This window comes from Fomitopsis serialis (assembly GCF_022376445.1).
Source record: "Fomitopsis serialis strain Sig1Antser10 chromosome Unknown B0H18scaffold_21, whole genome shotgun sequence".
In the NCBI taxonomy this organism is placed as follows: Eukaryota; Fungi; Basidiomycota; class Agaricomycetes; order Polyporales; family Fomitopsidaceae; genus Fomitopsis; species Fomitopsis serialis.
This window is the reverse complement of record NW_025954981.1, coordinates 49,432-61,558: the sequence shown is the minus strand read 5'-3', so window position 1 is coordinate 61,558 and position 12,127 is coordinate 49,432. Positions and strand designations below refer to the sequence as shown.

General features: G+C 55.2%; 6 protein-coding genes across 6 annotated transcripts; 3 read left to right on the top strand and 3 right to left on the bottom strand.

The window, feature by feature from the left end:
- Positions 1-37: 37 nt before the first annotated feature.
- B0H18DRAFT_220414 (P-loop containing nucleoside triphosphate hydrolase protein) lies at positions 38-2,655 on the top strand. Its single transcript, XM_048037177.1, has 9 exons — positions 38-168; positions 219-242; positions 303-701; positions 753-791; positions 863-1,094; positions 1,145-1,249; positions 1,299-1,435; positions 1,492-1,520; positions 1,571-2,655. The coding sequence occupies exons 3-9, from the start codon at positions 425-427 to the stop codon at positions 2,405-2,407; spliced, it is 1,656 nt and encodes a 551-aa protein (XP_047895184.1). The 5' UTR covers positions 38-168; positions 219-242; positions 303-424; the 3' UTR covers positions 2,408-2,655.
- An 88-nt stretch (positions 2,656-2,743) lies between these two features.
- On the bottom strand, positions 2,744-3,467 carry B0H18DRAFT_997865 (uncharacterized protein). Its single transcript, XM_048045474.1, has 2 exons — positions 3,170-3,467; positions 2,744-3,106 (listed from the first exon to the last, which is right to left on the bottom strand). Exons 1-2 carry the CDS (start codon positions 3,413-3,415, stop codon positions 2,903-2,905), a joined length of 450 nt encoding a protein of 149 aa, XP_047895183.1. The 5' UTR covers positions 3,416-3,467; the 3' UTR covers positions 2,744-2,902.
- A 1,737-nt stretch (positions 3,468-5,204) lies between these two features.
- B0H18DRAFT_953654 (uncharacterized protein) lies at positions 5,205-5,950 on the bottom strand (the record flags this gene model as incomplete). The annotated part of the gene is made up of 3 exons (XM_048042201.1): positions 5,205-5,390; positions 5,454-5,645; positions 5,699-5,950. 3 exons carry the CDS (start codon positions 5,948-5,950, stop codon positions 5,205-5,207), a joined length of 630 nt encoding a protein of 209 aa, XP_047895182.1.
- A 611-nt stretch (positions 5,951-6,561) lies between these two features.
- Positions 6,562-8,699, bottom strand: B0H18DRAFT_997853 (Creatinase/aminopeptidase). Its single transcript, XM_048045473.1, has 8 exons — positions 8,611-8,699; positions 8,487-8,554; positions 8,345-8,395; positions 8,117-8,311; positions 7,705-8,081; positions 7,436-7,650; positions 6,957-7,384; positions 6,562-6,900 (listed from the first exon to the last, which is right to left on the bottom strand). Exons 1-8 carry the CDS (start codon positions 8,618-8,620, stop codon positions 6,688-6,690), a joined length of 1,557 nt encoding a protein of 518 aa, XP_047895181.1. The 5' UTR covers positions 8,621-8,699; the 3' UTR covers positions 6,562-6,687.
- A 66-nt stretch (positions 8,700-8,765) lies between these two features.
- On the top strand, positions 8,766-10,276 carry B0H18DRAFT_997850 (uncharacterized protein). The gene is given in 10 exon segments (XM_048045472.1): positions 8,766-8,914; positions 8,941-9,118; positions 9,207-9,321; positions 9,356-9,542; positions 9,607-9,659; positions 9,717-9,884; positions 9,943-9,986; positions 10,006-10,066; positions 10,128-10,188; positions 10,254-10,276. 8 exon segments carry the CDS (start codon positions 8,833-8,835, stop codon positions 10,040-10,042), a joined length of 864 nt encoding a protein of 287 aa, XP_047895180.1. The 5' UTR covers positions 8,766-8,832; the 3' UTR covers positions 10,043-10,066; positions 10,128-10,188; positions 10,254-10,276.
- A 908-nt stretch (positions 10,277-11,184) lies between these two features.
- On the top strand, positions 11,185-11,926 carry B0H18DRAFT_1117524 (uncharacterized protein; the record flags this gene model as incomplete). Its single annotated transcript, XM_048033601.1, has 3 exons — positions 11,185-11,419; positions 11,492-11,682; positions 11,741-11,926. 3 exons carry the CDS (start codon positions 11,185-11,187, stop codon positions 11,924-11,926), a joined length of 612 nt encoding a protein of 203 aa, XP_047895179.1.
- Between the last annotated feature and the right edge of the window lie 201 nt (positions 11,927-12,127).

Here is a 12,127-nt window from a genome sequence, read left to right as displayed (position 1 = left end):
AACCGTTGCGGAGGACCGTTCACTGATGCTGTCATGCGCAAGGCGGACAGGTGGCCAGTGCATCGTTCATCACGTTCAGATGTGGTTCAGAGCCCCCTGATGATATTGGGGAGGACCGCTTCTCGGTCATTCGTGTACTACTTGCGTCTTAGCAGCTGTCAGAACATGGTGAGTGCACCGTGACGGACTCCGACTCCAGCGCTGAGTACACAGACCAGGGCAAGCCACTTCCAAAATACTAGGTGGGCGTATCGATAAGCTCTCGCGTGAACCGCATGACAGCGTCTTATGGATTGCTGCAGCATGATTCTTTCCTACAGGAAGACATACACTGAGACACATTTATCTCCTATTGGTATAAATGCAAGGCTCTCGTCGATCTCTTCATCCGTGCATTGGTACTGCTTGTTGACGATTCCCGAGAATGGAGTACGTTCAGTCTCTACTTGCTGTCTCAGGCTCCTTCGTCGATGTCAATTCCACTAACGCCTCAATCGTCTCAAACGATTCATGGCTCCCTGGAGACTGGACGCAATTTACTCTCAATCTCGTCACCAGTGCCGCAGTTCCAGATTGGGCCAAGCTATTCCTATTGGGGGCTGCCATAGAGCTTTGTCGTCGCCTGTTCTATTCTCTGTGGTCAACCTTGCTCGATGTCCCGTGGATCACCATCACGTTTGATAGTGAAGACATTGCTTATAGTGTGTAACCTCAATCCTCTTCACCACTTGACCTCCTGACGTGTTCTCCAGGCTGGATCCTGTACTGGTTATCCCAGCACTCATCTTGGCGTGCGTTGACAATTCTCATCAACTCGCCTCGGAGAGAACAACTCAATTCTCTACTCACTGATATTGAACAGGGAACGCTCGAACTGCTGAGGCCACAACCAGTAATTATGGTTTGAAGCCCTCTCTTCATCGGCATCGGCATTCTCGCGATGAAAAAGGAAAAGATGAAGACCAGGCAGTCAGTTATATTCCCAGTCTAGACAAAAATCATACCATGTGGTATCGATACCACTACATTCGTGTATCTCGGACACGCAGCTCTGAGATGTCATTGGGTCGTCCCAGCGAAACCCTTAAACTCCGGTATGTTTCTCGGTTAGTGGGCTTCCGTGGCACTGATACGTTCGTTGCAGAATCTTTGCATTCAGCCACCATATCTTGAACAAGATACTTGATGAAGCAAGGAAATTGTATAAAGAAGCAAAGGAAGACATCATATCTGTGTACGCTGCGGACTTGTAGGTGGCAATGCGTATCTGTGACATCTCTCAATTAACATCATACAAGATACGACGAATGGGTGCACGTCACGTCACCGCGAAGACGACCACTGAGCACCATCATACTCGATTACGGTGTGAAAGAGGAGCTGTTGAATGATGCAGTTGAGTTCTGTCAAAGTCGACAATGGTATGCCGATAGAGGTACGCGTGCGACGTTCAGCCTTTCATGATCATGACTTGATAGTATAACCTGTCAGGCATTCCATTCCGCCGAGGCTATCTTCTGGTAATGCTTACTCAGATGTTGTAAATCTCAGTACTTATGTCGGCCTTCAGTACGGACCGCCAGGCTCCGGCAAAACATCCGTCATTCGCAGCCTGGCAAGCGAACTCGGCTTGGATGTTTACATCGTGACGCTATCGAAGGCCGGACTGAACGACAACACCTTATACTCACTCATCGCTAAATTACCGGAGAGGTGTATCGCACTCATGGAAGACATCGATGTCGCTTTTCGACATGATCTCACGCAACGATCTTCATCCAGCAATAGCGACGCCCATTCCGGAGATCCCATTAGTCAAACTCCAGCTTCTCCGGCAGCAACTACAGCCGCCGTGGGTGGCATCAGCCTCAGTGGTCTTCTGAACGCACTGGATGGCATTGCAGCTCAGGAAGGACGCCTCCTCTTCGCCACGACGAACGACTACGGTGCACTCGATCCTGCTATCTGCAGACCCGGTCGCATGGACGTACACATCGAGTTTCACAATGCGAGCAAGTTTCAAGCGGAAGAGCTCTTCAAGGCATTCTATTCGTCGCGCAGTTCTTCAGTTGCACATGATGAAGACAAAGTCATCTCTCCTCTCGCTGTAGATGTCGACGGTAGCGATAAACCCCATACAGAACACACCACTCCTCTTCTCGAAGAATCGACATCTTCATTGCGCCCGGGTATTGGTCACGCACCACCCATCGGTACTACATTGCCACGAAGCGTTGCACAGGAATTGGCCAAGCAATTTCGCCAGGCCATCCCTGATCGTGAGGTATCCGTGGCAGCCTTGCAAGGATACCTCATGACCTACAAGACGCGACCGTTGGACGCGGTACGCGACGCACCTGGTTGGGTCTCGAAAGTGCGCGGGGAGAAAGGAAGGAAGGAGCGTTGAGAGCGTACTCAGAGTGCTGTGTGGTCATGGACGAAGCAGACATATTGAGATTACAGCTCCATCACAAGAAGGACAATGTTCGTATACTCCGAACAAGCACGTTCTACCCAACAGAAAGGTACTTACTAGTCTGCCGGTACTGCTATCGCCAATAAGAGTCTACTATCGAAAGAGGGGTACGCAAGGTGTATTGTATAGCAACGACTTAGCGATCCAGCTGGGGTCCGTCACAGCGCGAGGCTTGGTAGATGAGTACCATGATCTGTCTTAAGCCGTGTAAGGGACGATACTAATGTGAACTGCGTAGCAAGTATCGTAGGTGTACGCAGAATTACTCGGCTCGGCTTCGTAGACAACTACATTCTGGCTGTAGTCGTCGGTTGCCGTGCATAGCGAGAAGCCGTCGGGGTTGTTGTTGACAGAAAGCACCAGGTATTCACCGGAATCATCCTGTGCGAAGCAGCATCAGTGACGTTCACTTCGCAGTTGGGTATCTCAGGTACGTACCGCACCACAGTAGATGTCAGCTGGGTTCGGATTTGACTCAACTGTGGTCACAGTGAAGATGACTTCATCGCCCTGGTCGACTGCAACAGCGTAGGCACCTAGACCCTGCTCATTCGGGCCCGGCTGAGGAGTCAGCACGCCGTTGACCATGGTCCAGTACGGCCAGTTGTCAGACCCTGCGGTTTCAGCGGTCTGCATCCCCGGGGGCGCGTTAGTCAAGGTTGGGTTATATGCGTACTACTGCGTGCTGCTCACCGCGATGACCCATTCGCTCGCCGCAGCGCTCGTACCAGGCGGCCCCAACGCAAGTACGAGCGGGACACCCGTGGGGTTCGCATTAGGGCTATACGCAGACAACGTGAAGTTGTACGACAGCGAGCCGAGCGAGCCTTGAGGCAAGCCGGCGCACGATGCAGGAATCTCAGGTTGACGACCGAGGAGTGCGGCCATGATCGGCGTAGAGAGAGCCAAGAAAGGAACGGTCCATCCGAGAGCGAACATCACGATGAAGGGTGAAAGTCGAAAGGCGGGGCGTCGAGGAATGGCTACGCTGCGTTGTCGGACACAGCAGGAGACGCAGCGACATTTATACTCTGCATAGCGCCCTCCAGAGAATGAAGACGCAGCAACGCAATACTCGCCTGGGAGTCAGCCTTGGTACTAAGTACATCCGCTCAGGGCTACCTGTTCGCCCAGCCTGGGTTCCAGGGCCAGGGGTAGACGTGTGAGCGCGTTGTAAGCGTTGCCAGATCAAGGTAGCAGGGCCGCCAGCCATCCGAGCGGTTGAGGCAAGCGATCCGTCTTCGAATTGGTACGAGACAAATTTACCGCCCCATTGAGTGACACAGGTTTCAGGACAGCTGTGGGACTTCAGGTTATGGACAGTCAGCCAACCGTGGTCTCAATTGTCCCTTCAGGTATAGAGGACATACACTGACGCAGCGAGCTTGTGGCTGCAAACATGCACATTCGACCAGGCTGGTACGAAGCTGTAAGCTTGAATGGTGCAGTCCACTTGCGCCTGTGGTAATCACGGCCTCCGGACATACGGCCTGTCTTCAACGCCAGTACGTACGAATTCGGACTCGGTGATCGTTGTCGGAGGTCGTATGTGCATGCCTTTGACGAGCCAGACCACAAGGATGCGGCTTGACAGATGCGTTTTTGAAGTCGCCGACCAACGTGCGAACACAACGCCCACTAGTCAAGATGACATACTTTGTCAGCGTTCATACGTTCGATGGGGCTCAGACGTACGTAAGAAGCATCAGACTGCGTGGCCACCGGAAGGTCTGAGTCCGCGTTCGTAGTCTGTATCACAGTGCCCCTTTGTCAAGGTGATTTTTCGCTTGTAGTATGAGTTCATTTTGACCGAGAATTGAGAGTATCCGTCCACTTGCACTGCGGGTATGGTGGATACTTGTACTTAGTCTGGTCAAGGCCGGCGGCTCTTCGCCGGGCGTTCAGTAACGTCGTGTGTCATGAGAAGACAGGTGAAACGCGTAAGACACAGAATGAACAAACTGCGCGAGTGCGGCGGTGATGCCTCTGCGAATGACTCCTGAATGTATGCACCCAATGAGATGGGTCTCCAGTGTGAGAGCCTTCATAACGCCCAAGGGTACGCTCCAAGGGCAGCATGAATGGGGTTGCGCAGCTCTGCGGACAAATTTAAAAGCCTTGAGGGCTTTAAATGTATGAATGGAGTCGACACTAGATGACATGAAAGACAGTTGGAGTGCCTGACCATATTGCTCACCTCGTCGCAACATGACTGCGCTCAGGTATCATTGATATCGAGATGCCGAAGACGCCCAGTCCGTAAGGCTGCGAGGGGTTCCCCTTCTGCTACGAGGCGATCTCAAGTCTCTTCGGAAAATAATACTCGCCATCCAAATTTTCGCTAGTAGCAGACCCAAAGCAGACTGTCGTGCCAATGATCTTTGCTCGTAGGGGAGATCTTAAGCTTCGCACTTGGACGTTGAACTGTGAAATCTGATGGAATCCGGCAGCCCAGATGCGAATGGCGACTTCAAGTCCAAGACATGATCAGCTGACGCAGGGAACGGTAGATCAAAACCTGTACGTACTAATAGTAATACAGGGCAGGCTGGAGCGCTGCATAAGATATAACCTGAAGACGAGGTGTCTGCACCATGACATCGCAGCACCCATGTGACAACGCTCATTATACGAGGCCCTATTCATCATGTATAAGTATCCGCGGAAGTGAGGGTCCAACATATGTCCATTCAATCGGTGTCATTCAGTCAGCCCAGGTCATTGGAGATCATGCCTCATACGGGATGATGTTGACCTGGACAGGGTAACAAGTACTGTAATCGTAGTAAGTATTGTTCGTGTTAGCCTCGTACGCGAGGACAACATTAGACCACAAGGTCGTCGCCTGGCACAGCGAAAAGTTGTCTGCGTCGTTATTGACCGCGAGCTTCGCGTACTCCGAGTCATCGCCCGCCTAATCAAACTACCAGTTAGCCCCGCTCCAAATGGTCATAGTACTTTGGAGAAGCGAACGTACAGCAGCGCAGTAGATAAAGGCAAGCGGCGGATTCGACTCATGGTAGGTGACTAGGAAGGCTACCTCGGCGCCAGAGGCGATCTCGAAGTCGTATGCGCCCATTCCGGTCTCGTCGGGCCCAGGGATGGGGTAGAGCGCACCGTTCGAGAGGGTGAAGTACGGCCACTCGTTCGAGCCCCATGCAGCGTACGTCTAGAATTATAATTAGCCACCTAGACATGCCAGACATCTGGCAGGCGACTTACCGAAATCGCCCATTCGCTAGCCTCAGGACTTGTGACCGGTCGTCCCCAACCGAGGACGAGCGGAGCGCCGGTGCTGTTAGCATTGGGCAGCGTCAGGTTGTAGGCTGCGAGAGTGAAGTTGTACGATGGTGAGTCAGTGGAACCATCAGCCAGGCCCGCGCACGAAGCGCCAATCTGGCGGGCCCTCATTGTCGGCGTGGCCGACACGAAGGTGACGAAGAGTGTAAGCAGGCCGGCGAGGGCAAGCATCATGAGAGTGTGAACTGTGTGAGGGAGGAGCTCGTGAAACTTCTGAGAAGGTCGAGCTGTTCCTCCGAGTGGCGCCTGGTTATATGCCGCAGAGGTACCTCGGAGAATAGACACCGGACTCAGAGGGACTTGCAGAGGGACCTTGGCAGATGTCCGAGGCTGTGCAGTTGCTCGATGATCCGATCGTGACGGCGAAGCTGGCACGCTCTACCTTGTAATGACAGAGTAGCCATTCTCGACAAGCCGCGGTCATCGACCACCGCGCCAATCCAGGCTCTCCAACTAAGTTATGCAGCAGGGATTGGGGCCGGTAGCGGCTGAGCCCAGGCACGATCAGCGAGATATGAGTAGCGCAATGGCAGATCTGTACGTACATTGTGATGAAGGAAGCACACAATGCTGGGGTTGATTTGTACCCAAGTGAGTCTCATACAAAGACACTCCACGTGAGGGGTTTGTGTCGAACCTAGTACCCAAGTAAGCTTTGAGCGGGTTTGATGCGCACTTAGAGCTTCTTTCAGAACATTGCGTCTCGATCTTGCCTGACGGGTTGCATAGGTGGCGGATCCACCCAACATATGAGAGTCAGGTTGAGTATCTGCCTTCTGACTGCCAGGAGGTGGGATGGCAACCCATAATGCATGCGCATACACCCTGTCAGCGAACCCAAATGATTATACAAACGTGTGCAGGTTGCCTTTGCTACACATCTGCTCCTACAATACAAGAACATTTAATGTTTACAGCGCACCAGAGCACACACCTTCGACCCAGTCCGTGTCGCTCCGCACGGTTGTCAGATTCTCGTAGCCATCTTGGGTGACGACCACGACGTCTTCGATCCGGACGCCGCCCACGGCCTCGTATCGCTTCAGGACCTCATGGTCGATATGCTTCGAGTCGCGCACAGGGGCGAGGAGATGAGGCGAGAAGTAGATGCCCGGCTCGACCGTCTACAAATAGCGTCATTCAGCCGTCCCGCGGGACCAGACGCCGCTCAAGCACTCACCACCACCATGCCCTCCTCGAGGTGCAGCCTCAGCCGCAGGTACGCATAGAACGACTCGTGACCTAGCTCCACGCCCTTGCCAATCGTGTCGTTCCGCTCGGGCTTGCTCGCACTCGGCACGTCGTGCACATCGAGCCCGAGCGAGTGCCCAACGCCGTGCGGGAAGAACGCCGTGCTCACGCCGCTCACGAGGATCGCCTCCTCCGCGTTCCACGAGCCGGAGCCGGGCGAGTTGGGCGTCTTGAAGATCCCGAGCCGCTGGAAGCCCTGCACGAGCGTGCGGTGGCAGAGCAGCTGGATGGCGTCCCAGTGGATGCCCGGCTTGAGCGCCTCCATGGAGAGCCGTTGCATCTCGAGGACGAGCTCGTAGATCGCGCGCGCCTCGGGCGTGAACTTGCCGCCGTTCCCGACGGGCATTGTGCGGGTGACTGACCCTCGTTAGTGCTCTGACATGATATCGCGAACATATCGACACTCACTGTCAGACGCATGGCAATCCCATTCGCACCCGGCGTCGATTAGGAGTACCTGAGGATTCAGCTGCCGATCTGCGCCGTGAGCGAGATGGTCGCCGTTCTGGTGGTCGTGCGCGCCAACGGGCCCCCAGGCAAACTCGCGATCATTGCAGCAGTAGTGTAGAGTGGACGCGCGCGTTGATGCCGCGACGATGGGGAGGTATGCCTGATGAACAGAGCTAGCAGCTTTGTGTCAGGTCGCATTTATGAAGTCTCTACTAGTGCACGCATACCCTTCTCTCCGACAAGAGGCGACGAAGAGTGCCTCCGCTTCGGCCTCTTTCTCGATCAGCCACTCCCCGGGCAGCAATGGCCTGTCAGCGCCGGCACCCTTGCCTCGTGTGATAGTTCCGCGCACGCCCCGGCCGAGGACACGCATGACGACTTCATGCGCACGAGAGCTGATCGCGTTCGCCTTCCGAATCGCCTCGATCTCACCCGCGTCCTTCGTGAGCCGTGCACGGTGCAGCGCAGGGAGTAGGTATTCGTCGGTGGCGGGAGCATGCGGCGGGAGAATGAGTGCGGTGTATTGAGCCGGCAAGATCGGGAACAGCGGAGAGCCCTTGGGGAGGACGTGGAAGGTCGCGCCCGGATAGGCTTTCATCTGCTCCTTGATCGCGTTCGGAAGATCGTTAGATACTGGACGGGAGTTGCCTGGTAAAGCTTGGATGCCTCCTCCGCCGTCGGTGGCGGCACGGACCACATGAGGTCGGCTAGCTCAATCTTCGGGATGAAGAGCTGCGCCAGGAGCCGTTCTGCGAGCGAGGTGCCGTGCTGGAAGGTCAGGAGGAGGTACGACGACGGAACGGCGCATCCTGAGAGGTAGTAGAAGTTGGATTCCTACTGACATTTGAACGCGAGGCCACGCAGAACATGGAAATCGGTCAGACCTGCCGGAAGCTCAGCTCTCGGTCTGTGTCGTTCCTGAAAGGAGTGACCCCTCCTGCGAGGAGTATGATTTGAGGCTGTGGATCATGTCGATGAATTTCTACTAGAAACAAGTTACAGTACGTACCTTGGTCTGATCTGGGGGTGGTAGGAGCTCGATGAGCTTGTTGAATGTCTTGATGACATGAGCCTGGGCTGTCCAGCGTGGTCGGTTTCAGCGTGAGCATCAGCATTGACACGCGGATACTTACCTGGATACATGGAGCAGTTCAGTCTTGAGCTTTGAAGAGAAAGTCAAGTGAGAACTCGGTCAACGCGTCGGCGTAGTATTGATTCAAGATTCGTACCGCGCGGAGGCACCGCAGCCACCGATACCGATTCCCGAATCTAGGCGCCAATGTTTTCGGCACTGTACCTCTCTGTACTACTTCGTGCTACATACGATCTCGCTCGCCCAAGCTATTCGCAGACTGATGACTTCTTCCTCTATATCAAAGGCCGAGAGAGGATACATCCAAAGTTCCCTGAAGGCGACCCCTCCATTACGCGCCGATGGTCGGTCCTTGCTCGATTTCGGACAGTTCTGCTAGAGACAGGCGTCGCGCCTCTCGCGAACGGTAGTGCGAAGCTGAACATCGGAAAGGCTACGCAAGAAGGTGGCGGAGGCACAGAGATACTGGCCGCGACGAAGTTGGAGGTTGAAGATGTTGAATTGGGCGACGGAGTTGACGGCGGCAGGCTTGCATGCTCAGTAACATGGTTCGTCCAATACCTCGTCGCGGCCACTGGCCTCTCGTCGCACCCGTCAGGGCCATGTCCGCTACATTGATGAATCTTTCAAAGATAGTTCTCCATCCGCGTACCCACACCTATCCGCGAACGCGCTCGACGAGCTGCAATACGATCTGACCACCATCCTGCACCAAACCCTCTCCCACCCATCCCTCATCCTAACAACCTCGGTATTCTGCCGAACAAGAAGGCGTGGATGCTTAGTGTCGACCTCGTCGTCTCACCGACTCGGGCAACGTCGTCGACGCACTCTTCATGGCGGCGCGTGCAGCGCTGTGGGACACGAAGGTGCCCCGCACGCGGCCTATACAGTACCAAGCGCGCAAGTTCGGAGATACATTGAAGAGTACAGACGCTATGGAGGTGGAAGGAGTGCCCGTCATTACGAGCGGTTCGACACACGCGACATGGCGAGGGCCGCTGCAGACTTTGAGCTCCCGGACTACTGGGACGAGGCGAGGTTCTGGATGGAAGAGATAGATGGCCCGTATGCGTGACATTGAACATGGTGCGCATATATCCCATTCTTTGGAGACGCTTAATCAATGTGCGATCGTCCTGGTAGCTTCCATCCTTACACTTCCTGGATGCGACATTGCCAGAGGAGGCCTCGACCCCCATCCGGCTCTTTCTGGTCTACTCATTCCCCTTGAAAGCTCATCCTAGCTTGCAAGCCATGCGGCTCACAGGCTCAGGCGAAGTGGTCCTGACTCAGCTGAAGACATACATGGCTGTAAGACATTCCTACCGTCCTCCAAACAGGTCTCTGACAAACCATAACAGGATGCGAGAAGTACGCGCGTTCGCTATTTGAGGCCCTCGAAGCGAAGCCTACGTGACGAAGACGTACGAAGGAACGTAAAGGCCCGAGACAAGTTCGCTGTGCGGTAAACGGATCCGGTATCCGAGAGCTTGGACTGTCCAAAAGTAACACAGATATCAACATAATGAAAGTCACAATGTCGGACGCGTTCACCGTCCGGATGGCTTTGATCCCACTGCTTGCTGGAGTCCGTGTCATCTCGGTGATCGCACGCACTCACGAGTGCACAGACAGCCGTCAGCGGTGTGCCTGTGGTTTCCGAGAGGTGATCGCGTCGCTACCTGTCGCTACCAGCAGTGATTACTGAAAGTCTAAGAGACGAATGGACCGGTCTTGGTAGGCCGTGTGGCGATCTAGTGCTGTAGGATCCGCGAAGACGACATGTTTCGCTATGTCTGAGACTGCAATTGAAGCTGTACAGGGTATGTGATCGTGCTCCATCTAATTCGAGCCCACATTCACTCTTGTAACCTTTACGGCGGATCCATTCCCTCAAGAAAGGCATCAGCATACCCTTCAATCAGAAACGACCTCAGGGCGGTTGGTCCTCAGGCTTGGCGCAGAGTGTGACACAGTTGAACCTCAACGATTGCATCGGTCTTGCTGACTCTTGCGTTCAATGATCAATAATTATATAGGGCGGTACAGTGTGCACATGCTGCCATCATGTGAGTCCATATTGTGTCCATCCCACGTCGGTGACGAGCGTCCGGCGCCGGCCTGAGTGCACAGCCCATGGACGGCTCGCAGTTCCTCAAGCAGAGGGCACAGACATGCGATCTAGAAGGGGTTTCTTTTGCAGGATGCGATATCGGTCAGTGAGCTGCCAACATGCACCAACGGTACACAAGGTGGAGAGGCGCCGGTGCTAAGCGCCGGCCAAGGACGACTCTTCTGTCCTGCTTCTGTCAGTGTCGGCGCGGTGGTCGATGTCGACCGCGCCATCGAGAACAGCCTGAGCGGCCCTATGGAGCTGCAGCTGGGGCGGCCGGCGTCGCCGTCGGTCATCCAGCACAGCCGGGACGGCCTGCCAAGGCCCCTTCGCCCGGTCTCCTGTCTCCGAGGTGCGTCACTGCTGAAGTTGCTCCCGCTGTATAAAAGGGGCGCGACTCGGAGCAGGATCGACAACGCCCCGACGTTTTAAAAACTTTACCTCCTCCTTCTCCTCCTCCCGACCAGTCTTACAACCACTCCCTTGACTTCACCAACGATGTTCGCCTTCGCCAGCCTCCTCGCACTCCTCGCCGCATCGGTGTCGGCCATGCCGAACCTGAGCGTCCGCCAGAGCGGGGCATCGTGCACGGGCCTCGCGGACGGCTCCACCGACTCTCCGTCGTACAACTTCACCCTCGCGGCGTACAACACGTCGTCGCCCAACAGCAACAGCACCGGCGCCCCGCTCGTCCTCGGTTGGGACCCGCCGGGACGAGCCCCGCGGCCAGCGAGTGGGCCATTTCCGTGAGCAGTTTCTTACACCCGTCAGGCATGCGTGGCTGATCACCCTGTCCCTGTTCTAGACGTACGCGGCATGGCACTCGAACGAGTGGCCGTACTTCACTCTCTCGGGTGGTGCGCTCTACCCCATCCCCGGCCCGACGAGGACGGCCTGGGCGCGTACGACTTCACGGTCGCGTCCGGTGCGGAAGTAGCCTTCTTCGTCACCGAGCACGAGTCGGATCCGGAGCCTGCTCTCATCTACTGCGCCGCTGTACGTCTGTCCCGCCGAGCCATATGATCCGAGCGGAACTGACTATCACTTCCTGCAGGCGGACAATGAGTCAGACTACGCGAAACTCGCGGTGAACAACGACGCAGACAGTCTGTCGCTGTGCGAGGCGACATCCTCGTGGGGCAACATCGTCCTCGTGTACGAAGCTAGCACGAACAACAGCAATTACGACTATAGCACTTGTTACCCCGTCCAGGTCAACATCATTCCGTATGAAGCGTGATCGATCCGTTGCCGGTGCTGTTACTTACCTGGACTCTGCTATGCATGGACTCAACTATACGGACTGCATACACATGGACTTCGTTGTACTACTGCTCTAATCGTACTGTAGTTCGTGGATTATAATGGAATCGGACTCGTATAATGCGCACCGAACAGGTGCCGATGCGACCGTTCCACATACGGCCCCACTTCGAGTTCT